At 54.4% G+C, this 25,895-nt stretch overlaps 7 protein-coding genes across 7 annotated transcripts; 4 read left to right on the forward strand and 3 right to left on the reverse strand.

Moving 5' to 3' along the window:
- Positions 1-1,183: 1,183 nt before the first annotated feature.
- BO66DRAFT_379324 (aconitase) lies at positions 1,184-5,857 on the reverse strand (the record flags this gene model as incomplete). Its single annotated transcript, XM_025645843.1, has 4 exons — positions 1,184-2,149; positions 2,204-3,413; positions 4,253-4,935; positions 4,991-5,857. 4 exons carry the CDS (start codon positions 5,855-5,857, stop codon positions 1,184-1,186), a joined length of 3,726 nt encoding a protein of 1,241 aa, XP_025501192.1.
- BO66DRAFT_457732 (amidohydrolase 2) lies at positions 5,787-7,297 on the reverse strand (the record flags this gene model as incomplete). The annotated part of the gene is made up of 3 exons (XM_025652179.1): positions 5,787-6,689; positions 6,739-7,202; positions 7,251-7,297. 3 exons carry the CDS (start codon positions 7,295-7,297, stop codon positions 6,238-6,240), a joined length of 963 nt encoding a protein of 320 aa, XP_025501193.1. The 3' UTR covers positions 5,787-6,237.
- Positions 7,298-7,616: 319 nt separating this feature from the next.
- Positions 7,617-8,888, forward strand: BO66DRAFT_329126 (mitochondrial carrier; the record flags this gene model as incomplete). The annotated part of the gene is made up of 5 exons (XM_025644013.1): positions 7,617-7,731; positions 7,785-7,825; positions 7,878-7,973; positions 8,090-8,563; positions 8,679-8,888. The coding sequence occupies 5 exons, from the start codon at positions 7,617-7,619 to the stop codon at positions 8,886-8,888; spliced, it is 936 nt and encodes a 311-aa protein (XP_025501194.1).
- Positions 8,889-9,394: 506 nt separating this feature from the next.
- BO66DRAFT_422172 (uncharacterized protein) lies at positions 9,395-11,473 on the forward strand (the record flags this gene model as incomplete). Its single annotated transcript, XM_025650028.1, has 2 exons — positions 9,395-9,531; positions 9,587-11,473. Exons 1-2 carry the CDS (start codon positions 9,433-9,435, stop codon positions 11,471-11,473), a joined length of 1,986 nt encoding a protein of 661 aa, XP_025501195.1. The 5' UTR covers positions 9,395-9,432.
- An 836-nt stretch (positions 11,474-12,309) lies between these two features.
- On the reverse strand, positions 12,310-14,494 carry BO66DRAFT_393819 (epimerase/hydratase). Its single transcript, XM_025647843.1, has 6 exons — positions 13,987-14,494; positions 13,786-13,888; positions 13,356-13,647; positions 13,169-13,291; positions 13,025-13,102; positions 12,310-12,953 (listed from the first exon to the last, which is right to left on the reverse strand). The coding sequence occupies exons 1-6, from the start codon at positions 14,027-14,029 to the stop codon at positions 12,669-12,671; spliced, it is 924 nt and encodes a 307-aa protein (XP_025501196.1). The 5' UTR covers positions 14,030-14,494; the 3' UTR covers positions 12,310-12,668.
- Positions 14,495-14,991: 497 nt separating this feature from the next.
- Positions 14,992-16,378, forward strand: BO66DRAFT_430596 (dTDP-glucose 4,6-dehydratase; the record flags this gene model as incomplete). Its single annotated transcript, XM_025650535.1, has 2 exons — positions 14,992-15,730; positions 15,794-16,378. The coding sequence occupies 2 exons, from the start codon at positions 14,992-14,994 to the stop codon at positions 16,336-16,338; spliced, it is 1,284 nt and encodes a 427-aa protein (XP_025501197.1). The 3' UTR covers positions 16,339-16,378.
- A 1,358-nt stretch (positions 16,379-17,736) lies between these two features.
- BO66DRAFT_422174 (type I polyketide synthase) lies at positions 17,737-25,138 on the forward strand. Its single transcript, XM_025650029.1, has 4 exons — positions 17,737-18,485; positions 18,550-19,028; positions 19,082-24,044; positions 24,098-25,138. The coding sequence occupies exons 1-4, from the start codon at positions 18,222-18,224 to the stop codon at positions 24,947-24,949; spliced, it is 6,558 nt and encodes a 2,185-aa protein (XP_025501198.1). The 5' UTR covers positions 17,737-18,221; the 3' UTR covers positions 24,950-25,138.
- The last annotated feature ends 757 nt before the right edge of the window (positions 25,139-25,895 follow it).

Here is a 25,895-nt window from a genome sequence, read left to right on the forward strand (position 1 = left end):
CTTACCTGCTTCGGCGTGAGTCTAGTTTTAGTAGTGGTCGACAAGGCGGACGCTACGACCACAGCCGGGCCTCGTGCGCCACATCCGCCCGATCGATCCTGCGACTGTTCGTCCCATACCGTACGCTCCATCCCTCAGCCGCTGCTTGTCGTCACGTCGACCACAGTACGTTAATCGCCGCTATGACGCTGTTACTGGGGTACGTGGCTGACCAGCCACCTCACCTCGAGGCAGGCCACCCCAACCCGGACGCGCAGCGGCGAGACGACCTTCAACTAGCACAGAGCGCTCGGGACAGGCTACACCTCGTAGCCGAGACGTGCAAGGACAAAATCTCTCGGGGCTTTGCAGCTCTCATCGCGCGGTTGATCCCCCTCATACGTTCCAGAGATAGTGGTTTTAGTCGGAGGGGACTAGGTTTTGGCGGAGATCCGGAAAGGCCATGGATCACCTTTTATGTTCCGTACCTCGGAACTATTTATGTTCGACCGTGGGCTCTGAATTCCATCAATGTCAGCATAGACCGGGTCATGACCACGCTGTCGGAAGCTAACCCTGGGATCAATCCCCAGGAATCATCGTATGACATCAATTGGCCAGCCATGAGCAGCAGCGGCTCCGCCAGGCCAGTCGAGGACCCGGACCTCGTACCGAGAAGCTTTTCATTCACAACAAGACCGGACCTTTCTTCCACGCGGCAGGCCGAGAATACCATTTCCCAGGATGCACCTGGAGACGTATTACAGGCAGATGATGATAGTAGCGCTGCATCTGAGCCGTCAGCGCCTCCATTCTTCGATGCAGATCTGTCCCCCGAAATATGGCCTCTGCAAGGTATTGAGACAAGCTTTTGGGAGTTGTTACAGCAGGGAATAAGTGATGATTTTAGCACCTGAGGATATCATGGCCCGCCAGACTTTGGTCTCCCACGACACAGTAGTATTTTCTCAGCCGAGTGATGATAGTGATCGCCGTTTCTGGTATGATAGTATGGAAACTGAACTGTCTATGAAGGGTTACCTCTCGAGATGTAAGAACTCATGCACTGCAAATCCGAGTTCCCATTTAATGATTACTTGCTGACACAAAAGATGTTAGAAAATCAGAGGCCCTATGGTTTATTCCAGAAAGTCCGAACTCCCCTAGCAAACAGGTTAACGTGATAACGGTATTCATCAAGAAATCATGAACTGTTCACTCCTCCACTCATCAAATTCAACGCACTCCCCGCCCGGAAATACCCAATCTGCTCCTCAGTGAACGTATGCTGCAATTCCGCTTCCCAAACATCCCCTTGAGCTGGAGTCACCTGCAGCGTCAAGTTCGTCCCCGGCGCCAACCCCGCCAAACCGCGGATACTCACACGATCTGATGCGTGAATGCGATCATAGTCGGCCTCATTTGCAAACGTCAGCGCCAACATACCCTGCTTCTTCAGATTTGCCTCGTGGATCCGGGCAAACGACTTCGCGATGATGGCCACCCCGCCTAGGTAGCGCGGCTGCAGCGCGGCGTGCTCGCGCGATGAACCCTCGCCGTAATTGTGGTCGGCGATGACCACCCACGGCTGGTCATGGCTCTTGTAGTACCGCGCCGTGGCGGGGACTTCCTGGCCTTCCTCGCCGGTGAGCTGGTTGCGGATGGAATTGACCTGTCCTGTCTCGGCATTGACGGCGCCGATCAGTGTGTTGTTGGAGATGTTCTCCAGGTGGCCGCGGTAGCGGAACCAGGGGCCTGCAGGAGTGATGTGGTCCGTTGTGCATTTGCCCTTTGTCTTGATGAGAACGACACAGTCATCGAAGTCTTTGCCGTGCCAAGGTTCGAACGGGGCGAGCCGTTGCAGGCGCTGGGATGATGGCGAGATCTTGACCTCCAGGTTGTCTCGCTTGCTTGGGGGAGCGAGGTAGGCGGAGCTGGATTCTTTGTAGCCGTCCTTGGGGAGGGCGTCGCCGGTGGGAGGCTGGAATTTGAAGGTCTCGCCTGAGGGGGTGGTGAGCGTGTCGACTGTGGGGTCGAACGAGAGATCTCCGGAGAACACCTTTGCCATCACGAGCTCGGGTGAGGTGAGGAAGATGTGCGTGGCTGGGTTAGAGTCCAGCCGGCCGGAGAAGTTACGGTTGTAAGAGGTGATAATCGAGTTCGGGGTGCCCTATACACTGTTGGTTAGAGCTGGGAGATCGATGCGATCCACGACGGAACTTACCTTGGGCATGTCAGTGCGGTCCCAGGAACCACAACACGGTCCACATGCATTAGGCAGCATGACTGCCCCCAGCTTTTTAAAAACGGGCAGAATACCGGCATCCTCGATTGTGTCGCGGGTCTGCAAACTTCCGGGCGAGATAAGAAGAGGCATCTTCGGCTGGAGACCGGCATCGAGTGCCTGTTGAGCCAGATGCGCCGCACGTCCCATGTCTTCGAATGAGGAATTGGTACACGAACCAATCAGACCAGCTGTCAATTCAGGCCACTGGTGCTCTTCAGCCGTCTGAGCGAACTTGGATAGTGGAGTAGAAAGGTCCGGCGTGAATGGTCCATTGATGCGAGGCTCCAATGTCGACAGGTCAATATCAATCACCTGATCATACTCTGCACCCTCGTCCGCACGTAGTTCTGGCGCAACACTTCCCACTGCGCGAGCCATGGCACTGCGATGGGTTGACCGGAGGTAGTCTGCCATTTGGGGCGAGTAAGGGAAGATTGACGTCGTCGCGCCAGTCTCTGCACCCATGTTACACACCGTCGCCATTCCAGTTGCGGACAGCGTCTGGGCACCAGGCCCGAAGTACTCAATGATCGAGCCTGTGCCGCCCTTCACTGAGATCAATCCTGCGACAGTACTGATGATATCCTTAGGGGAAGCCCACTTCGACAACTGACCGGTCAGTCGTACCCCCAGCACCTTGGGCGCTTTCAGCTCCAATGGTAAGCCTGCCATGACATCGACTGCGTCGGCGCCTCCCACGCCGATAGCGATCATTCCCAGTCCACCAGCATTCGGGGTGTGCGAGTCCGTTCCGATCATCATCCCGCTGGGGAAAGCATAATTCTCCAAAACAATCTGGTGGATGATACCGGCTCCCGGCTTCCAGAACCCCATGTTGTACTTCTGACAAGCACTCTCCATGAACTCATAGACCTCACGATGCGCCTCCAGCGCACGGGGCAGATCTTGGTCTTCTCCGTCACGACTGACGATCAGATGGTCGCAGTGAACGGTTGTGGGCACGGCCGCCGCGTCCATGCCAGCCGACATAAACTGGATCAGAGCCATCTGAGCGGTCGCATCTTGACAGGCAATGCGCAGGGGTCGCAAGCGGAGTTGCGACTGTCCGCGTGTAATGGGTTCGTCGAAACTTTCGTCGAGATGGCTGTAGAGCACCTTTTCCGAGTATGTGAGGGGGCGCTTGAGTCTGCAGAAGTCAGCCGATTCCTCAATTCTCAGACATGCATTGTAATCGCTGCCTACCGATCTCTCAGGTTTGCGACTTTGGAAGGAAATTGCTGCAGATCGACCGTCTGGTGTTCCAGGCGACTGAGGGGTGCTGTCGCATGCGAGGCGAAGCCTCGGGCTAGCTTGGCTGACTTGTTCAGTCGGGCGAGTCTTAACATTGATGACATTGTCTCATTCTCTTGTTACTAGTGTTATGCAAGGAAAAAAGACGGAAAAAAGAAGCTTATGACCGTTGCGTACGCGGTTATTCATTTGCTTTAAGTTCGTGATGATTCGTTCGTGGAATCGGATACATCCGTCGGCTGTTCCGATGAGCGGCGATTAGAGTCTTACGTGTGCAGAAAGCTTAATGTTGTGAGTGGACATCACGTAAACATGGTTTTTTGAGCCCTGGGAAAGCTATCTAGAATCCGAGTAATAAGTTCGGCTTGATGAAATCACTAAAATGGCATCGTAGGATTTCTTGTAGCGTGAGCGGTTTCTCTGAGAAGTTTTACGATTCCTCGTATTCGGCCAGATCCGCTGTCGGAGAACATGAGCAGATTTCCCAAATTACACAGATCTGATATAGTGCTACCTTGTATGCGCTGGCATTCGGACGAGAGAGATAAGTAAAAGCAGAAGAAGATACAATGTTGGAAGACAGACATCATGTGATTGCTATGTGTATTGCTTCCCTTTGCGGACTTTCCTCCCCCCACCCTGCCTTCTTCCATTCTCACTTCCTTCACCATACATTCATCCTTCTTTCAGAACTCCTCGGTCTCCCCTATCTAAAAAGACCATTTTCAAACGAACTCGCGCATCTCTACATCACCAGCCGCATCCTCCTTTCCTTCCTCCACCTGAGCAACAGACTGCTCACCCTGCGGCAGGCCCCGAGCCTGGCTCACCACCTTCCAAACCGACGGCGCAGTAGCAAACACCTGGTCCAACATCTCGAGGTTCCTATTCTTCGTCTCGGGATAGAACAGATACACACAGATTGGGATCGTGGCGGAGATCAGCGCATAGATCACATAATACCCATACCCGATGGTATCGATGGCGACCGGCGTGACAAGGACAACGACCAGGTTCCACAGCCAGTGGTTGGCCGTCGCCAAAGAGGACATGGCGGCCCGCAGTCGCCCGGGGGCTACCTCGGTGGCATACAGGAAATTGCCGCCCATGAAGCCGATGGGATAGAAGAAATTGAACACGAACATGAAGGCGACGTACACGATCGCCTTCGTGTGTGTGATGGTCCCCAGGCCGGTGGTGATGGCCAGCACGGCCATACACACGGCCATCCCGCCCCCGCTGATCATGAAGCTGAGACGACGGCCCCACCGGTCAATCGTCCAGCAGGGTATGAAGCAGCAGATGCACTTCCACATCAGCACGCACGCGGCGAGGATTTTGGCGGTCGTGGGGGTCATGTTGAGGTAGTTTTGGAAGATGGTGGAGCTGTAGACCGAGATGAGGTTGCCGCCGCAGGCCTATGAAGTTAGTTGAGACGCTTGGGATCAGAAAGAGGGGAAGGGGAGGCCTTACCTGCTGAAAGAAGTTGAGTCCCATACAGAGAAGGAAACGGTAGAACAGTCGGTCCTGGTCGTCTTTGCGGAACATGTCCTTCAAGGAGGCTCTTTCGGTGCCCTCAAACGAGAGTTCTATCCCGGCGAGCTCACGCTGGACCATGATATCGGTTGGTTCTTTCCCGCGATACTGCGCGAGGCTGATCATCGCTTCTTCCCGTCGGCCCTTGGAAGCCAACCAACGGGGGGACTCGGGAAAGGCAAAGACAGACATCAGTAGCACTGCAGAGAAAAGGAATGGGATGATGAGAGGAGCTCGCCACTGCATCGTCGATGATGAAAGGAAGCTGAATCCCAGGTCGACCCAGTTGCACAGCCAATAGCCAGTACTGATGAAGATGCCGACACAGACGACTTGCTGTCCTCGATCCTTGGACGAGGCACATTCTGACTGCCATACCGGCACGGTGCCGCTTGTCTGGCCGATTGCAAACCCAATAATCACCCTGCCGACTATCAGCTGAGCAAGAGTTGTTGCTGAGCATTGCAAAGCCTGGCCGATGAACGTGATGATGGCTGCGAGGAAGATGACTCGCCGCCGACCCAGCTTTTCAGCGTAGAACGACAACGACAGCGCGCCTATCATAGCGCCTATCTGGAACGAAGCATTGCAGGCTCCTTGAGACGTGGAGTTGTGTGACTTTTGTGCCCCTGAGGTATCAATTGTGTCGATCTCAGGGAACACGTCCACCCAGCTGCGCAGACTCAGCAAGCTGCCCAACACAGCCTGGTTGTATCCAAAAAGAATATAGGATGGTGCAACCACCAGAGCCACCAGTGCAATTTGAAGCCGGAGCCCGACAAGGGGGATGCGGAAGTAAGTCATTTGAAGAGCTGGTCGAATGCAATCTTGGTTTCTGGGTCAACAATTGTGCATGCAGGAAAATCTGGGGTCCGGGGTACTTGTACTTCCAGACTGGGGAGTGCGGGGGACCGAACGTGGCATTACAACGTCTCCCTCTTCGTTGGACCGCAGAGTAAAAGGATCAGCACATTATCCCCGTGGGGTGGATAGCAATGACCGGAAGCATCCGACGCGTGGCGATATGGAGTCGAACGGGCTCATTCCGATGGCCTCACCGGCCAAACGAAAGGTAGGGAAACCAATCAAGATCCGGCAGCTTGCGAAAACTTTATTTGAAGGGCAACACAACCGATACTCTACTGAATTGGTCTAGCTTCTGGTTCCGAACCTCTAGTCATACTCTATCCTTGGTACACGCGCCGTGGGTTCTCCACCATCATCTTCTGCCATGCCCCGGGACCCATCCATGCACTAAGGTTGCGAAGAACACCCTCGTTATCGATCTCTCGGAAGGGTTCTTTGACATCTACTGTTTTGCCCAGTCGATCGTGCCCTTCTCCGGTGTGCGGCCAGTCGCTGCCCCATATAAGCTGGTCAGGAACCTCGCTAGCAAACATCTTGACGATGGATTGCAAATCGCCGTAATTCGAGCTTGTCTCACTCGACATCCGGTAAAGACCTGAGATTTTGATTATTACACGAGCCTGTCTCGCCAGCGATAATAATGATCCTAGCCCGGGCTGAGCCATCGGCTTGGAACGCAACTCGACCGGCAGCTTGGACGGGCCAGCGGTCCCACCAAGATGGTCTGCGATGATTGGTACTGGGAGCTCGAGGATGCAGTCATGTAGTACTGTCGCTTCATAAGACTAGGTTGTCCAAATGGAAGATATATGACATACCGTCCCATGCCGAAACTGGAATGAACATTTGGATCATCCAGCCAGGCAGGTGCTGAATACGCTCCGCAGCATGTCGAACTCTATCCTTCAGACTTGCGACATCTACTCTGTGCCCGTCCGCCTGGAAGTTCAGACGTATGCCACGGATACCCAGGTCATGCATAGCTTGCAATTCCTGGTCCGTCACGCGGGAAATGTCAATGACCGCGATTCCAAAAGCAGGGATTTCCCGGTCGCGTAGTTCGTGCAGACACTGCATCAATACGGTGCAGTCTGTCTTATACGGCGATGGCTGGACCAGTGCCAGTGTGGTATTGTTGGCGCCAGAGATGGCATTGTTGAAGGCGAGCAATTCTTGTAGAGGCGCATCTTCCGGCGTATAGGCTCGACCGGCCGCATAGGGCCCCAGTCGGGGATCAAAGACGTGTACATGAGTATCGAAAGCGCCTTGGGGAAGGCGAATTCTTTGGATCTCAGTTCATGGGCTGGAAACTGGTTGGTTGTCAACTTACTGGAATGCCGAGCTCGAGCTCTGAGAATTGGTCGATTGGATGGACATCTTGCCCATACGCTGCTGACACGGTTTAAGTCTTGTCACTAACTGAAGCTTGATGGTACGGCTGAGTCTGAGCATAACTAAAGCTTTGTCCGAGTTGTTCCCTAACACTTATCTAAGTCAGATATTCCGACCGAGTCGGACGGGTTTTCCGCGTAACCGACGCAAGGGTGAAACGGGGCCGACAGGTCGTGCTGTACATGCGTCGGATACATCCGAAACGCCCGCGGAGGTCGGAGATGCAATGTATGTATAACAATGTGCGAAAGTCACCAATGAAACAAGATGAGTTTTTGCCCTAGCCAAGCAACATCTCAGCACAATGGAGCCCGTCACCACTACCAGCACGCCTGTACATCGCCAGGATGTTACCGAGCAGAGACGACCCATCCCTTATAGAAACTTGGCCGTCGGGGCGGCCATGAACATATTTCAGGGTACCTATTCATCCCAATTTGTATTTCAAATTCCGTCAGCTCACGACATGCAGTGACCTCACTGGGCCAGCCTCTGGAAGTAATCAAGACGCATGTATGGTGTGATCTCAATGAAATTCCCGGTGTATACTGACGCCATAATCCAGCTCGCTGCCAACCGTCAAGATACATTGCCCCAAGCGTTCAAGAAAACGTGGTCACGTGGTCGCTTCCTGGCTTTCTATCAAGGGCTGATTCCTTGGGTATGTACAGTAGTCCACTCATCCTTACCGCCACTTCCAGTCTTCCGTCTGGGATAGCTGCATACTTGTTCCCACCCCGCTTTACACCCGCCGTCTGTCCCTAACCAGAGATACAGGCCTGGCTCGAAGCCAGCACGAAAGGCGCCATCCTCATCCTCACGGCCAGCGAGGTCGAGTACCACGCCCGCACGCGTCTGGGCGCCTCGCCGACGCTGTGCGGGGTCCTCGGCGGCATTAGCGGCGGCGTGGCCCAGGCCTACCTCACCATGGGCATGACCACCTGCATGAAGACCGTGGAGGTGACGCGGACGAAGATCGCCGCGGACGGCCTCGGCAAGCCGCCCGGCACGGTCGAGATCTTCCTGCAGATCCTCCGCAAGGAAGGCATCCGCGGCGTGAACAAGGGCGTCAACGCCGTCGCCCTCCGCCAGGTCACGGGCTGGGCGTCGCGGATTGGCATCTCGCGCTTCGCGGAGGAGACGATCCGCTCGATGCGCGGGAGAGGGAAAGACGAGAAGCTAGGGTTTGGGGATAAGATCCTCGCGTCGACGATCGGTGGGGCGCTGAGTTGCTGGAATCAGCCTTTTGAGGTGAGTTTCATCCCTTTTCTTGATGGGGGTTTTCAGGGGGAGTGTTGGTCAAAGTGGGAGATTGTAGTGTTATGGGAGGTGGTGGTCGTGAGCTGACATTCTGTTTTTTGTGTAGGTCCTCCGTGTGGAGATGCAGTCGATGAAGAAGGACCCGTCGCGGCCGGTTTCGCCGACTGTGTTCTCGACGTTCAGGCATATTGTTGCTACGTCCGGGGTCAAGGGGCTCTTCCGGGGTGTGGTGCCCCGGATTGGCGTCGCCGCTTGGGCGACGATCTGTATGGTTGGGTTTGGGGATACGGTTAAGGAGTATGTTAATCGGTTGTGATTTGGGGCAAAGGATTAGATTATCTTAGGTCATTTGTTGCGATTATATGTTTGTATTGTTTCGCAATGCGTAAAGCCCAGTCTTCTGAGTCTTCTTTTTGAGTTGGTGGTGAATGTTCAGCTCGTGATGTCTTGAGACCCTCATCCATTGACATACATGGCACGCAACATGTGTTGCTGGAGTATATTCCGGCGTTTGACCAACCGTTATCCATGGATAGGACTTCATATACAACATCCACCATCTTAAAACCACAGAAACAATTATTTTCAATAGTAGTCAGGCAGCTATGTGACACAGTCTTATGAATATTTTCTGGTTATAGGATGGAATAGGATACTCGCCATCAGAGCACGGATTCTGCGCGACGCCACACTGAAAAGTCGATGAGTCAGCCACCAGCCACAATTCGGCTTTCGCCCATCATTCCGGGATGTCGTTCCTTCCATCGTCCATTCCAAGCTGGAGAACGTCGATGACTGCGAAAAATTAGATTCCCCGATACCCGCCAGAATTCCAAGAATGCAAGACTGAATCTGTGAACATGACTGAAGACTCTCCAAGCTCTGTTCCGCGCCGCCACCGTCGCGGTCTCACCCGCAGCGCGGCCGCCTGCCAGCGGTGCCGCAGGCGGAAGCAAAAAGTTAGTCGTGCACCTGCCCTCTGAGATCAGATCGACCCACTCACTGGTATGACAGTGCGACGGAAGACTACCGACATGCGGTCCATGTGCTGCTGCCGGGACGTCCTGTGTGATGTCGGACCGGCTTGTGGTCCGCCCTGGCGATGCGCAATGTGAATGTGACGACCTGCGAGCGCGCCTGGCGACCGCGGAGCGACGGTGCAGTGACCTTCTGCAAGAGAACCAGCGGCTCCAGGTGCAAATCATGGAAGCCTTCCAGTCACCTGGACCGGTCGCTCATGAGCCCCGGACGCCGATGCTGTCCGCCGTGGCAAAGGAGGCAGGGCATAGCACCGCCGGCTCAGGGCCTCAGCCACAGCACATCCCCTTAGACGGGACGACAAACTTGGCCCGTCAGTACTGCGAGCGCATCCTGCGTCCGACTTTCGCCAATCGACCTGGTATGCAAAAGGTGAATCGCAGCACGCTGAGTGGCGCCTGGGAATTGTGGGGCGACGATACGAGCGTGGAAGTGCCCCTGAGCAGCGCGGTCGAGATCGGCCACGAGACGTATGTCAGTCTTGCTGAGACCTTCTTCGATCGGCGGTGGCCGTACCTCCCTGTCCTGCATCGGCCGACGTTCTGGGAGCAGCACCTCAATCCGTTCTTGGCACACCCCGAGGCTCGCTCCATCTCGAGGTTTTTCGTCAAGATTGTGTGTGCAATTGCTGCTACTGAGCGGTCTTGCCAATTATTGAGTAACGATGATATGCATCGGAAGCTCTTCAAAGATGCTGTCAAGGACTTGGAGCTGATTACGGAGGCTGGCGATCTTGAGTATATCCAATGCCTGCTGCTGCTCTCAATGTATGGGCACAATGAGCCCCAGTCGGTCAATATGTGGTATACCACGGGAATGGCGCTGCATTTGGCCATCGGAATGGATCTACATCGCAAGGAGAGTCTGATGGGACAGGACGTGCTGCAGGCGGAGATGATGAAGCGGATCTTCTGGTGCGCCTACGTGATGCAATGCAGTATGGCCATCAACATGGGTCGGCCCTTGATGATCGAAGACTCGGATATCACGATTGCTTTGCCACTCCAACGAACAGACCAACAACTGAGTGATCAGATGGCTGGGATCGACGAGCTCACAATTCCGAGCGTGACTGACATGTCCACCTTCAATCATATCATCGCACTTCGCCAGATCAACGCCGGGGTCTACAAACAATTCCACCCCAGAGGCGGCGTAGGGGCGAACCGATCGGATCTAGACCAACTACGAAATCAGTACAACTTTGAACTAAACCAGTGGTTAATCACTGCTCCGCGATATGTCCACAGCCTGTCAACCTTCCAGTCGACCGAATGGTTCCAGATCGCTTTCCATCACGCGATGCTCTCCCTCTATCGCCCTTCCCGGGCGATCCCAATTCCTCTGCCTGACGACCTACGCATCTGTCTCGAGTCTGCGATCGGACTCATTAGTTCGTACAGCGCGCTGTATGCGCGGAACCGCATTAAGTACACCTTTGTCGCGATCCATTCGCTTCTGATGGCCGCGGTGACCATGCTGTACTCGCTGCGAGCTTCTGCGTCGCTGCGGCAGGAGTTGACCAAGCCGGTCGTGCAGACCAATATCCAGACTTTTCTCACTCTCTTTCGTGGGATATGCAACGGTCGCGAGGTGGGCGAGAAGTGTTCCCAGATCGTCGAGCGGCTCGGGAACTCCATCTTGACGCTCTATGACGATACCGGTCGCACGGACGCAGAAGTCGATACCGAGTTCCAGTCGTGGTTTGGACTCCAAACGCATACGCCTGCTCAAACCGATGAGGCGCAGTCGCACACGATATCGCCGCATTTCCCCGACGTTCGGGTGGATCTGCCGTGGGCGGACCTGTTCACGGAAGGTATCAACATGGCTTCCACGGATGTGTGGAGCATCTTTTCTTAGAGCTCTGATCTGAGCATTTCAAGTTCAAGAATTTCAAGAATTTCCAAAATGATGAGAAATGTGCCAGGTCCCAAGGTACTGCTCCATAAGGGCCCTGGGGTTGTCTGTCAACGATCGCATGTCCGGGTACTTCAGATTATCCGGAAAATGACCACAAGGTTCATTGAGTGTCCGCGCGCCTACAGTTCCTCAGGCTCGAATCATGTTGCGCTCGCTATTCAGATCTCGTGACTCGCTGGATCAGCAGCCCGGAATTCTGCAAGCCGCGGGCTTTATGGAAATCCCGACCGTCAGCCTGCCTCTTCCTTCATATTAGCCGAAAACGGGCAAGAGCTGAAAACTAAGCGAAGGAATACGAGCGGGCGAGCAGGATCCTTTTCATTCCGAAGGATTATTTTCTGCGACGAAAGGCCCCCCGGATTACCGGTAATTTACGGGAAGCTTACAATGCTGCAATGCGCGCAGGGGCGGCGGCTGGGGTGGGATCTTGGTACGCGCCACGTAACCAGTACGGCCCGCCGGTGCGGGCCGGTTCTATCCAAAGACGGGGACTTCGCACACAAAATCCACCAGTACGCACCGGTTTAGTTGCCCGTCGCTGCAGTAACGTTCCGGTCTGGTCGAATCAAAGTCATCAAAGTCGAAAGAATAGTGGTCTTATGCGGAGTCAGAGTCAGGTTCGGGTTGAGTCTATGCTTGTTTGGGACCGACGCGGGGCCGCACATTAAGGCCCGGTTGGCTGTATGCTGTATACATCGTACGGTTGCTGATGCAGTTAAGTTATCATGGAAGGCCCTTTCCTCTTCGCGATCCCGCGTCTGATAAGATGCCTTGATTCATTTTATCTGAATATAACCTGGGAAGAACGAAGTGATTGATGTGCCAAATTTTTGATGAATTATCTCCCCCAGACAGCATGAAGTGCAAGAGCGATCAATAACTTGTTCTCTGCATGAAAGTCTCAATCTTGATTAAAGCGACTCGCATGGCGAAAATGATCGGCCAGGGAAACAAAGAAGACAGCCGCAGAATCAATCGGAAACCAAAATCAAAGTCAAAGTCAAACAGTCTATAGGCCCAAGCGACAAGAAAAGACAAGAGATGAAAACAGAACACCGAATGCCAAAGTAGAAAAAGAAGGAGAAGAAGATGGAGTCGTCATGTTGTTGTGTGGTTGCTCATCCCATCCCGCTGTTCAAACAGCGAGCTTGGTCCGCGACAACTTGCCGCCGGGGCCGTATCCCTTGTCCGCCATCTCGATGAACAGATCCTCCAGGGCCTCCGGGGTGTCCTTGACTTCGTGGCCGAGCTCGCGGAGTCGGTTGATCAACTTGCTCGAGTCGAAGACCGGGTGGCACCGCGGCGCCTTGAGCACCTTGTGCATGTCGTCCAGCTCGAAGTTCTCCCAGTTCAGCGAGGGCTCGATGTACTTCTTCATGAGCGTCATGATCTGGTTGTTGGTGAATGGCGAGGGGGAGATCTGATTTCCCTCCATTAGTATGGGGACGGGGGTGATTGTTAAGGTCAGAGGAAGCAGGGAGCGCCACGCACCAGGTTGTAAATGCCCGTGTCACCGGCCTGGGACAGGAGAATCGCGCCGGGCAGAAGATTGGGGAGGATGGTTCCGGACTGTGTTTGTGCGTGCGTGTGTCAGTCCATGAGTCTTTTTTTCTCGAAGATGGAATCGAAGCATACCGCAGGCAAGTTCACCAGCTTCTTATAGCTGATCAGCTTGGTGGTCAAGTTGTTGGGGTTGAAGTCGGCCGCGATCGGGGCGCGGATTCTCAAGAGGAGGAGGTTGGGATAGTGCTTGATGCTCTGTTTTTGGGACTGGTTAGTACTTCTTTTTTTTTTTTTTCTGGATTCTCCCAGGCCGACGCACATTCTCGCTCAACAACCGCGAGCACGAGTACCAGGACCCGGCGTAGTTGGGATCATCCTCCTCGGTGAAGTTGGCGTCCGGGGCGCGGGTCGGGTCGGTGTCATAGATACAGGCCGATCCTAGCTGAGTAACATGGATACCTAATTGGAAGCAGCAGTCGACTACGTTGAGCACACCTAGGATATTGGATCGCACCGTCTCGATCTTGTGGTCCTCACACCAGTCGGCGTTGGGGAGCCCGCGCAGGCCCGCGCAGTTGATCACCCGCGTGGGCCTGTGGATGGCGAGCGCACTGTTTTGGGGGATGTCTCGAGAGGTTAGCATTCTGGGCCAAGTTTTTGGTCATGTTTTTGGTTGGTGGTCCCCACGGCGAGAATGGGATGGTTTTGTTTAAGGGGGGGGGGGGGGAAGGGGGATTTTTCTTGCGCACGTCAAAACTTGCTCGCGACTTTCAATTCGAGCATCAGAGGAAACCACTTTCACGCCTTGCTTCTCCAGGAGTTCCTTGATTTGCGTGGCGATCCAGCCGGTGCCTGTTTTTTTGGGGGGAAAGTAAGCCATTGATCTTTGTTTGTTAAGTAGAATTTGCACGACACTGGGAGAGGGGGGAACGTTCGCAGAGGTATATTACCGAAGATCAGGAAAACATGGGGCTGGTCAATAGCAATAGCCATGATGGTTGAAATTGGGCTTGTTTTTTTGGGGGTGGAGGGGAGGTTGAGGATTGGTTTGAATGAGGGAGGGGAAAAAGCGATTGATCGATCGGAGGGTTGATGTTAAATATGAGGGCTGTTGTGATTGTGGGTTGGATTGGAATGGGTTGATCTGCTGTGGATAGATGGATGTTGAAGAGTGCGAGCTGATCAGGACTCTTATATTCAGTAGCAATCGCAATGCGAGAGCATCATCTTTGCCACTTGGCGACGGAGGAGGAGCAAAGCCTAGCCTTGCCTGGTCTACCGCTTGCGTAATCTAAATCTGTGTTGACTCCGGTGGGCACGAGTAACCGCTAGACAAGTAGAACAGAGTAGAGATGACTGCGGATGGCAGGTTTGACTGGGGTTTTTGTGTCAGGTTGGGATGAGAGAGATGGATGAAATGAAGTGAAGTCCAGATTCAGGGAAATTGACTCTGACGTACTAAGTCAGAAGAGAAAGGGTGCCAGTCAGTCAGTCAGTCAGTCAGACCAGCCCAGCCCAGACCAAGAAGAGCCCCTCAGCACGTGGCGTCGCCCTAAGCGTGAGCCCTAGTCTATCCGCGGGGTATTCGCTGAAGATTCGCCTCCAGTTCTACTCGGAGTCATGCAGAGTCGACAGGAATCTCTTTCTGAGGCTGGAAGCATACTCAGCATACTCAGCCCACTCTTATTCCCTTTGCTTGGGAAAAAGACATCAAAGATGAAGCCATTGTTGGTTATAAAAACACCCTGGATTCGGCCCCTACCCTGGCCTTTTTCTTCATCATCATCATCATCCAGCAAAACAAGCTAAGGCAAGCAACAAAGCCTCAGTCTCAGAAAAACACTTCGCCTTCTTCTTCTTCTTCAGCTTTCACTTTAAGTACAGCCTTCATTTCTTCGTTCTTCTTGCAATCTCTTCAACCTTCTACCTTCACTTTACTCCACACATCAATCAAAATGCAGGCCAAGGGATTGTCTCTGAAGGTCGCTCAGCTCACCCCTCCCGAGAGCCCTCCCCCGGAGACCGTTGAGCTCGTCAAGCAGGCTATTGCCACTACTTTCGAGCCCTCCACCCACGAGGAGAGCCAGCGGCTTGTCGGTACTACCCGATTCGCCCCTCGTCGCGACATCAACAACATCCTCATCACCGGTGGTGCCGGCTTCATCGGCAGCTGGGTCACTCGTCACATGACCGTCCAGTACCCTGAGTACAACATCATCTGCTTCGACCGTCTGGACTATGTCTCCTCGATGGCCAACATCGACTGCCTGGAGTCCTTCCGCAACTTCCACTTCGTCAAGGGCAACCTGACCGACCGTGAAATCGTGGCCGAGACCCTGTCCAAGTACAACATCGACTGTGTGATGCACTTTGCCGCCAACTCCCACGTGCAGAACTCCTTCCTCGACCCTACCAGCTTCACTGTCAACAACGTGGTCGGCACTCAGACTCTCCTGGACTGCGTCCGCGAGCACGGCCGCGTCGCTCGCTTCGTCCACGTCAGCACGGATGAGGTCTACGGTGAAACCACCGACGACTTCGTCGACGAGACCACGCAGTTCCTGCCCACCAACCCCTACTCTGCATCCAAGGCCGCTGCCGAGATGTACGTCCACGCCTACGCCAAGTCCTTCGGCATCCCGATGGTCATCGTCCGCAGCAACAACGTCTACGGACCTTGCCAGTACCCCGAGAGTCAGTAGCCCCGTTGGTACTAAATCTGTAGCCCCAATCAGATAGCTAACCTCCCACATGCAGAGATCATCCCCCGCTTCTTCAAGCTTCTCTCCAAGAACCAGCCCCTCACCCTCCAGGGCAACGGTCTCCACAAGCGCCGCTACCTGTACGGCGCCGACGCTGCCGACGGGTTCGACACCATCCTCCACAAGGGTGTCGACGGCGAGGCCTACAACATCGGCTCGGCCTTCGGCGTGACCAACCTCGAGGTTGCCATCCGCATGCTCGAGCTGTTCGGCTTCGACCCCCGCTCCGACTTCAAGGAGCGCCTGGTCTGGATCCCCGACCGTCCCCACAACGACCTCGACTACCGCGTCGACGGCTCCAAGCTCGAGAGCCTGGGCTGGCGCCAGAACACCCACTTCGAGGATGGCCTCCGCGCCACCGTCGAGTGGTACCGCAAGAACATCGACGTCTGGTGGGCCGATGAGCCCAACAAGACCGTCTCCGCCAGCAGCACCAACGCCGCTCACATCGCCGCCCCGGCCCACCACCACCAGGCCCCGATCAAGGTCAAGAGCGAGAACGCCCAGGTCACGATCACTGCCACTGAGATCACTGCTTAGAGTGCCCGTCTCTCTGATGGAAAAGATGGAGGAGAAGTATACTACTAACCATGGAAGGAAGGCTTATAGACTTTTCTTTTTCCCACTCACAGTTTTCTGAAAGAAACTTTGCCCTGCGATAGATTGTTTGCGATACTCACTGATTGGCGATGATTTTTTTTCTATTCTTATTTTGGTTCGATCTTTGATTCTTGTTCATCTTTGACTGACCTATTTTGGCCTTACTTGCTTTATGGTTTCGATATTGTTTGCGATGATGATCTGTTTTGACTTTGCGTCTTGGACTTGCCCCCTGCTGATTCTTTTTACCCCGGGCCTAATGATCTCTCCTATGTTGTTTATGTTCCTTACTCAAGAAGATTAGATGTTTGTGTAACAATTCAATTCTTATACTTTGAGGATTATGGTCGGGTCGAGTTTGTAGCTTCTATCTTCTCTTGTACGCTTCCGGGCCGGCTGAATACAACTTAGCAGTATGTCCACTTAGTGAGAGATGGCCAAAACATTTAGAACCTGGCTTGCAGACCTGTCTATAACTATAGATAGTGCCTTCATAGATCAGGTTGTCATAATGAAAATATCTTTGCAATTATTATTGGGTTTCTGGCAAGTTTTGAGTTACCTAGCTGAGTTGTAGATTAGCTGGCCAGAGAGGGTATACACTCTAGCTTCTGAGTCGATACGAGCTATTGTCGATTTTTCATCAATATGTATTAGTTTCTGTTGGCTCGAGTAGCATGATGTGGAGTTGTAGGGATTGTTGGCTGTAGATTGATCCAAACATGGTGTGGTTGCTTGGTGGAGTGTACTTTACTTGGGCCGTGGGCGAAAATATAGTTGTGGTTTGGCCACTAATCTGAATATATATATATAAATACTGAGCATGTTTCGAGTCTTGTAATTTGTGAATCTTTGCTTGCAAATGAATTTAGATTCTCTTTTTGTATATCTACTGAAAGCTGATTGATATGTGAGATTTATTTCAGTGCGCAATCTATTCTAACAATTTTCTGTGAATTTGCAAGGACGGATTCTAGCGACCGGAATTCAAGAAACAGTGGCGCGTTCTTCAGGATATCTTCAGCTATCTCCTGAGTGCTACGCTAAGCTGTTTGTGTCTAATCAGCTATGCAAACAAAGTTATTCAGGTAGTCAATTTCACTAGGGATTGTGCAGGCGGCAGATTGGATCACGTGATCATGTACTTTTGGAAGTCGAAAGAGGGAAAGAGGAAAGAGGGCCGGGGGCTCTGCATTGTCCAACTCTTCAACACCGGCTTTGTTTCACTTTGACCCCTCAACATTGTCCCCTTGCCACCTCCACCCCACGTTCAGGGCTAGATCCTGTGTCGGACTCAGGATTTGGTCAGACTCTCCCGAGCGGGGTTGAAATTCCTTATCGTATCAACCCCGAAGTCCGCGCAAAGGAAGCGGAAGGGGGCGGGGTTCTTCCTTATCGGTCCGTCACGGTGGAATAGTCTGACACCAAAGACACGAAGGATCTGAATCCTTCCTTCTGCACCTTTGCCATTCATCCTTCATCCTTCCACCATCGAGCCATCATCATCCACTATGGTCAGTCAACTCAGCCTGGGTTTGACTCGACTCAACTCAACTCCGACTCGCACACACGATGCCGTTCTGTCGGGGCCTCTTGGGAGCCGCGAATCCCGTCAGCCTCGAGGCACCTGCAACGATCTCAGGTTATAAAGATGCCATTGCAGTTGGCCCATCTACCATGAAAAAATCATCATCGATCATCATCGCATTCTAATTCTAATACTCTAATCATTTCCCCCTTGCACTCTCCGAAGAGAGCATCCTAAGACAATCCATTTCCAGCAGATTAGTCCCGACAATCATCAACCACCACCACCAATCAAAATGACTATCAACTCGTCGGTCAACGGAACTTTCGATTCCATCCCTGCTTCTGCTAGCCATGCTCCCAACGGAAGAGCTGCAGGTGCCCGCCCCTCCGAGCCCATTGCCATCGTCGGTGTCAGTGGCAAGTTCGCTGGGTCGGCCAGCACCCCGGAGAATCTGTGGAAGATGCTTGCCGCTGGTGAGGGTGCCTGGTCGCGCATCCCCGAGGACCGCTTCGACGTGAACTCTTTCTACCACCCCGACAAGGACAGGGCCGGACGCGTGAGTAACCCTTGAAACACAATCCCCATAAAGAAAGGCATTCGGCGCTAACCATCCGAGACAGAACCACGCCATTGGTGGACACTTCATGGACGAGGATGTCGCCCTTTTCGATGCCGGTTTCTTCAACCTGCCCGCCGATGTGGCTAGTGCCATGGACCCTCAGCTTCGTTTGTTGCTAGAGTCGGTCTACGAAGCCATGGAGGATGCTGGTATCCCCATGGAGAAGATTGCGGGTACCGACACATCCATGTACACGGGCTGCTACGGCAAAGATTACCACGATCTGCACAGCCGTGATCCCGAGGCCATGCCCGCTCCTTTCCTCACGGGCAATGGTACCGCCATGCTTTCCAACCGTGTCTCCCACTTCTACGATCTTCAGGGTCCCAGTATGTCCATTGACACTGGTTGCTCGGCTGGTCTTGTCGCTCTGCACCAGGGTTGCCGTAGCATCCAGTCTGGAGAGTCCGAGCTGTCCATCGTTGGAGCCAGTACCACCATCTTGAACCCCGACTTGTACATCGCTATGTCTATGTTGAGGTATGTCACCCTCCACTTCATGATACCTGGATAGAGTACTGACAGAATAATAGCATGGTCGGCGAAGAGGGCAAGTGTTATGCCTGGGATGCTCGCGCCCAGGGCTACGGAAGAGGAGAGGGTGTTGCCACCCTTGTGCTGAAGTCTCTCGACGCCGCTATCCGGGATGGCGACCGCGTTCACGCTGTCATCAGAGAGACCGGATTGAACCAAGACGGAAAGACCCAGACCATCACATCTCCTTCGATCGACTCGCAGGTCAAGCTCATCCAACAGTGCTACCGCAAGGCTGGCCTTGACATTGCCGACACTGGTTACGTTGAGGCCCACATGACGGGTACTCCTACCGGTGATCTTGCTGAGGCCACTGCCTTGGCTCAGACCTTCGGAAAGAGCCGTCAACCTAACGACCCTGTCTACATTGGCTCTGTGAAGACGAACATTGGCCACACTGAGCCTGTCAGTGGTCTTGCAGCTGTGATCAAGACCATCTGGGCCATGAAGCACAAGCAGATTCCACGGAACATCAACTACGAGACACCCAACCCTAAGATTCGCCAGCAGGAGTGGAACCTCACGGTCCCCACCTCGCTTACTCCTTGGCCCCAGAACAAGGCTCTGCGTGCCTCGATCAACAACTTCGGATATGGTGGTACCAACGCCCACGTCATTCTCGACGGAGCTCCTGAACAGTTCCTTGATGCCAGTGGCCGTCAGATCGAGGAGACCTCCAGAGCGCGCGTCCACATCGTCAGTGCAAAGGATAAGGTTGCCCTGAAGGCTATGCTCGCCAACCTCGCGGAGTGGGCTCCCGAGCATCTTGATGACAGTGCTCTCGGAGATTTGGCTTACACTCTGGCTGAGCGCCGGTCCAGACTCCCCTGGATGTCGGCTGTGAGCGCTAGCTCCGTCACCGAACTGGCTGAACGCTTGAAGGAACCTACCATCAAGATGTCTCATGCCACCAAGAAGCCTCGTCTCGGATTTGTGTTCAACGGTCAGGGTGCTCAGTGGCACGCTATGGGTCGCGAGCTGATTGGAGCTTACCCCATCTTTGCTGAAAGTGTTCACAAGGCTGACAAGATCCTTAAGGGTCATGGCGCGACCTGGTCTCTGCACGAGGAACTTCTGCGCGACGCAAAGACCACCCGCGTCTCTGAGGTCAACCTGAGCCAGCCTATCACGGTCGGTCTCCAGCTGTGTTTGATTGATCTGCTCAGATCTTGGGGCGTCGAGCCATCTGCCATCACCAGTCACTCCAGTGGTGAAATTGCGGGTGCTTATGCGGTCGGTGCCCTGACGTTCTCGGAGGCTCTTGCTGCTGCTTTCTACCGTGGTGAGCTTGCTCTCCGCAACGAAGCCCTCAAGTCTCTTTCTGGTGGTATGATGGCCGCTGGTCTGGGTCAGGAAGAAGCCGCGAAGTACATCGCCGACACCGACAATGGCCGTGTCGTCGTGGCTTGTGTCAACTCACCCGGCAGTGTCACCCTCTCCGGAGATCTTCCTGCCCTCGAACAGGTAGAAGCTCGTCTACAAGCCGATGGTATCTTCGCGAGAAGACTCAAGGTTCCGCTTGCTTACCACTCGCACCACATGCTTTGCTTCGCGCAGGAGTACACTGACAGCCTTACCAAGCTGCTTGCCGCTCAGCCCAAGGACGGTGACTGGGTCAACAAGGTTCGCTTCGCATCCCCAGTCACTGGAAAGGTCGTCACCTCCGCCGAGACTCTGGGTCCCAAGCACTGGGCCGACAACCTGACCAACGCGGTTCTCTTCAGTCAGTCCTTCGACGCCATGTGCTTCAACGAGGATGGAAAGCGTGAGGTCGATATGATCGTCGAGCTTGGTGCCCACAGCACTCTTGCTGGTCCTATCCGCCAGATCCTCAAGCCCCGGGAGGAGATCCCCTACGTCTCCTGTTTGCAGAGAGGCATCAATGCTGTTGAAACCATGCAGAACGTTGCTTGCGAGCTTCTGAGCAAGGGATACCCTGTGTCCATTGAGGCTGTTAACTCTCCTCTTGGCGAGAAGCACCACTTCGTCCACGACTTGCCCACTTACGCCTGGAACCACTCGACCCGCTACTGGACCGAGCCTCGCGTGAACAAGGAGATCCGCCACAAGAGATTCGCTCCCCACGAGCTGCTTGGCAGTCTGCTTCCTGGTGACAACGGCCTGACCCCGACCTGGCGGAACTTCCTGCGTCTCTCTGATGTCTCTTGGCTCATTGACCACCAGATTGACGGCTCTGTCGTTCTTCCTGGTGCAGGCTACATTGCGATGGCGATCGAGGCTACGCGTCTCCTCGATGGACCCGCAGACACCATCACTGCTTTCCAGCTGCGTGACATTGAGATCACCAACGCTCTCGCTATCTCGGACTCCTCTGCGGGTGTCGAAACTCAGCTTCAGCTTCGTCCCTCCGACAAGGAGGCTGGCTGGTACGAGTTCCTCCTCTCTTCTCTGACCGCTGCCGGCACCTGGATTGTGAACTGCAAGGGCTCCGTCAAGGCCGAGAAGGATGAAAGCGCGAAGGAGGCCTCGCAAGAAGCTGCTCTTCACTCCGAGTCTTTCTTCCACCCAGGTGTCAAGCCCACTCAGGTCAGCGAGGATGCTCTGTTCGCTAGCCTGCGCCAGTCTGGTATTTACCACGGCTCATCCTTCCGCAACCTTGGGGATATCCAGACCGTTAGAAAGAAGGCCATCACCGACCTCACCATCCCCACTGTTGTCTCCGAGGCGCATGACTATGTCATCCACCCCACCACTCTCGACGCCATTGTGGTAGCTGCCTACACCAACCTGCCCAAGAAGCTCCTGCAGTCCTCCATGGTCGTTCCTCGGTCCATGCGCAAGTTGACTATCCGCAGCGGTCTCAACCGCCACAGCGGCGAGAAGCTCCAGGCATTCACTGAGAACCTGAGCGCAGACAGCCGAGGATTCAGCTCTAACATTGCTGTCATCAACCAGGATGATGAGCGCTCGCTGCCAGTCTTCGAGCTGGACGAGTTCTTCGCCCAGGCTGTTCCTCGTGGCGCTGAGAACCCCGATGCCAACCTTCCAATGACTTCCAAGCTGCAGTGGGAGCTCGACATCTTCACCTCCAAGCCGGCTGCTGCTTTCGCGGACTCTCTCCGCATCACGCCCACTGACCAGCAGGCGGAGTTCGAGAACAAGCTGCTACGTGCTACCTACCTCCACATTGCTGATGCTGTTCGTGAGATCGAGAAGACCGGCTACAACAAGACTTCGGAGAAGTGGGAGGCCCACATTCAACGCCTCTACGAGTGGCTGAAGGAGGTTGTCAAGCTCGGAGAGACTGGAAAGCTCGCCCCTCGCAGCAAGACCTGGGCACGCACCAGCAAGGGTATGAAGCAGATGCTTGTGGATGAGCTGATCGCCAGCAAGAACGCTTCCGCTTCTCTCACTGTCCGTATCGGACAGCAGCTTGCAAGCATCATCCGTGGCGAGGTTGCACCTCAAAGCCTGGCCAAGGATGGTGACCTGGCGCAGGAATACCTGGCTGACTACCCCAAGCTAAAGGAGAGAACTGGCGCACAAGTCGCTCAGATCATTGAGCTGTTCGCTGTGAAGCGTCCTGGTGCCAAGGTCTTGGGTCTCGGCGCTGGTCTGGGAGCTGCTGCTACTGAGACTGTTCTGCAGGCCTTTGCTGCCCGCGCCTCTGACGGTACCCGGTCCCTCCTGGGTCACTACACCTTCACTGCTGCCTCCTCCGACTCGCTCCAGGCTGCTAGCCAGAAGCTTGCTTCTTGGTCTGACCTGATCGACTTCAAGGCTCTCGACATCGAGAAGAACCCTCTCGAGCAGTCCTTCGAGCGTGGATATGACCTCATTATTGCCTCACAGGCCTTCCAGGGCACCGAGTCCGTGCAGACCGCCCTCTCCAACGTTCAGAAGCTCCTGGCTCCTGGTGGCAAGCTGATCCTCATCGAAACCACCAAAGACCGTGCCGACTCGCAGCTCGTCTTTGCTACCCTGCCCAGCTTCAAGGAGTCCAAGTCGGTCGAATCCTGGGATGCTACTTTGCGCGATGCAGGCTTCTCGGGAGTTGATCTCGAGGTTGCCGATTCCGAAGAGCCCAGCCTCCAGACTCTCAGCCTGATCTTGACCACCGCCAAGTCCACCAAGTCTTCTTACCCTTCCACCATCTCCATTGTCCACCCTGCCACTGTCAGCCCCCCCGCTGAGTGGGTTGAGGAGCTCAGCACTGCTATCCAGGCTCGCACCGGTGTTGCTCCTATTACCGAGAACTTGGATGAGCTCGAGGCATTTGAGGACAAGGCTATCATCTTCACTGCTGAATTGGAGAAGCCCTTCATCCACCACATTGAAGAGGCCGACTTTGGCAAGCTGCAGAAGCTTCTGGTCAACAGCCAGAACCTCCTTTGGCTGAGCGCTGGTGGTGCGATCGACTCGGAAATTCCCGTCTACGGCCAGACCCAGGGTCTCCTTCGTACTGTGCGCCAGGAAGATGCTGGCAAGCGTCTGATCCAGCTTGACTTCACTGCGGCCACCGACCTGATCCCCTGGACCAACGACAAGATTGGCCACATTGTGGATGTGTTTGAGCAGAGCTTCGATTCCAGCCTCACTGCTGCCGACCGTGAGTGCGAATACTCGGTCAAGAACTCGACCCTCCACATCTCCAGAGCCTACCCTGATCTGGATGTTCAAGAACTCTCTGATGTTACCCCTGTCTCCCTCGACAAGTCTGACTCGACCTACTTGATTGTTGGTGGTATGGGTGGTATTGGTCGGTCCATTGTGTCCTGGCTCATGGAGAACGGAGCTAAGAACTTGCTCGTTGTTTCCCGCAAGGCAGAGGCCAGCTCTGAGGTGCCCGACATGCAGGCCGCGGCCAAGGCTGACGGTTGCAACCTTCAAATCCGCTCCTGCGACGTCTCTGATGAGCAGGCCTTGGTCAAGCTGCTGAAGGACACTGCTGATGTTCTCCCCCCTGTTCGTGGTGTGATCAACGCGGCCATGGCCCTCGAGGTAAGCATAACTCCTCATCATGCTTCGATTTATCACATGCTAACACTATCTAGGATACTGTGCTCGAGCGTATGACCTACGACCAATGGCAGAAGGGTATCCGGGCCAAGGTCGACAGCAGCATCAACCTTAACACCCACTTGCCCAACCTTGACTTCTTCATCTTCCTCTCTTCGGTCACTGGTGTGGCTGGCCACACTTCCCAGTCCAACTACACTGCGGGTAACACCTTCCAAGATGCCCTGGCCCGTCACCGTACTCTTCAGGGCGAACCCGCTATTGCCCTTAACCTGAGTGCCATCAAGGGTGCTGGTTGGGTTGCCTCGCAAGGAGCTGAGGGTGAGCAGGAGGTGCTCAAGCGTGTGGAGCACCTGGGTGCAGTCTCCGCCGATGTTGACTTTGTCCTTGAGTTGCTCGAGAAGTCCATTCGGGAGCCCCGCCCCACCAGCCCCGCCGACAGCCAGGTCGTCGTGGGTCTCGCCCGGGACGATGCTATTCCCGAAGACTCTGTCACTCGTCTCGACCGCCGCTTTGGCACCCTTCGTCTGTCTACCCCGCGCGGAGCATCCTCCGACGCTGCCGAGGCCTCTGGCAATGCGGACAGCCTCGCCGTCCTCAACCGCGCCCTGGCTGCTGGCCCGGTGTCCAAGGCCGACGCTGTCAAGCTGATTGTGGATGTGGTTGCCGGCAAGACGGCCTCCATCTTCAACATCGAGCAGGAAGTCATCGACCCGAGTCTGTCGCTGTCCAAGTACGGTGTCGACTCTCTGGTCGCAGTCGACCTGCGCAACTACCTGGCTACGAGCCTCAGGGCCAGGGTGTCCATCTTCGACATCCTCCAAACCCCGTCTTTGGCGGAGTTCGGCGCCCTGCTGGCGGAGAAGAGCGAATTGATTGCCAAATAGATACCCCCCACGACAAGAGGCGGCTACGGAGAATTACGACTTGCATGTACCTTGTTTTTCTCATCTCGGGCATAGATTGGGGGGCTGAGTTTGTCGATTGTTTCCGAACTTGACTACATTGTTTGCTTTTAATTCGCTTGTACCTAGATTGAAATGCTTCTAATTTGGATAATTGAAACTCTATACCAGTCAACTCTTTCTTTTTCTTGTTTGTAATCGGTCGATTCGGACTTGCAGCATCTCCGATCCGACCTCGCTGTTTGGCACTTAGATTCGGCTAGGTCGGGTAGCGGTGAAGGTAACTAGTTAGACGCTGAAGTCTTGGAAAGGTATTCTCCCTGATTCCAAGGATCATAAAGCAGCTTATGTTTCTGGTTGAGAAGTTATGCGGAAGTATAGCTAGTACTCAGGTCACATGAAACTAGACCCGATGCAGACGAGGAGCCCCATTGCTTGGGGAGGGCACGTGCCTTGCTCGGCTCGGTGTTTTTCTCTTAGCCTCGTCTCGCCTCGCCTCGGAGTTTCTCCCCTTCGCTTCTTTCTTAAAGTTTCGCTGCATAAAACGTGTCTTTCATGCATGTCATCTGCAAGTTACACTACAGCAATGCTTCACTGCAGATGTCTGGTCTAGGCTTCATAACCCATCTCTCATAAGCCCATGGACCGCCCGAACCGGCAAATCCGAGGATCATCATCCCGGAACTTATCTCCACCGCAGCGACTATTCGACCATGCCGGAAGCGCGCGGCTTACGTACTTCCAAGCAGGGCTGATACACTCGTCGCTGAAGGATTCTATCTTCAACGGTCTAGCCTGTTCATCAAGGACACATCATATGGCATCTGCTGTCAACACTCACCTCGCGAAGGAGCTTACCTACAGCACTTGGCTCATGCAGCCGTTGGGGCCACGGCTTGGAATCAGAAAACCTTGGAATGTCGTGGTT

Source organism: Aspergillus aculeatinus (genome assembly GCF_003184765.1).
Source record: "Aspergillus aculeatinus CBS 121060 unplaced genomic scaffold BO66scaffold_42, whole genome shotgun sequence".
In the NCBI taxonomy this organism is placed as follows: Eukaryota; Fungi; Ascomycota; class Eurotiomycetes; order Eurotiales; family Aspergillaceae; genus Aspergillus; species Aspergillus aculeatinus.

What these genes read in the sequence shown, in the direction of transcription:
- BO66DRAFT_422174 (XM_025650029.1), top strand. Translation starts at nt 18,222, where the DNA reads ATGACTATCAACTCGTCGGTCAACGGAACTTTCGATTCCATCCCTGCT. An exon ending in ACAAGGACAGGGCCGGACGC is followed by an intron (nt 18,486 to 18,549) that starts GTGAGTAACCCT and finishes CATCCGAGACAG; the next exon opens with AACCACGCCATTGGTGGACA. An exon ending in ATCGCTATGTCTATGTTGAG is followed by an intron (nt 19,029 to 19,081) that starts GTATGTCACCCT and finishes ACAGAATAATAG; the next exon opens with CATGGTCGGCGAAGAGGGCA.
- BO66DRAFT_393819 (XM_025647843.1), bottom strand. Translation starts at nt 14,029, where the DNA reads ATGGCTATTGCTATTGACCAGCCCCATGTTTTCCTGATCTTCG. An exon ending in CCATGTTTTCCTGATCTTCG is followed by an intron (nt 13,889 to 13,986) that starts GTAATATACCTC and finishes CCAAAAAAACAG; the next exon opens with GCACCGGCTGGATCGCCACG. An exon ending in CGCGGTTGTTGAGCGAGAAT is followed by an intron (nt 13,292 to 13,355) that starts GTGCGTCGGCCT and finishes TCCCAAAAACAG; the next exon opens with AGCATCAAGCACTATCCCAA.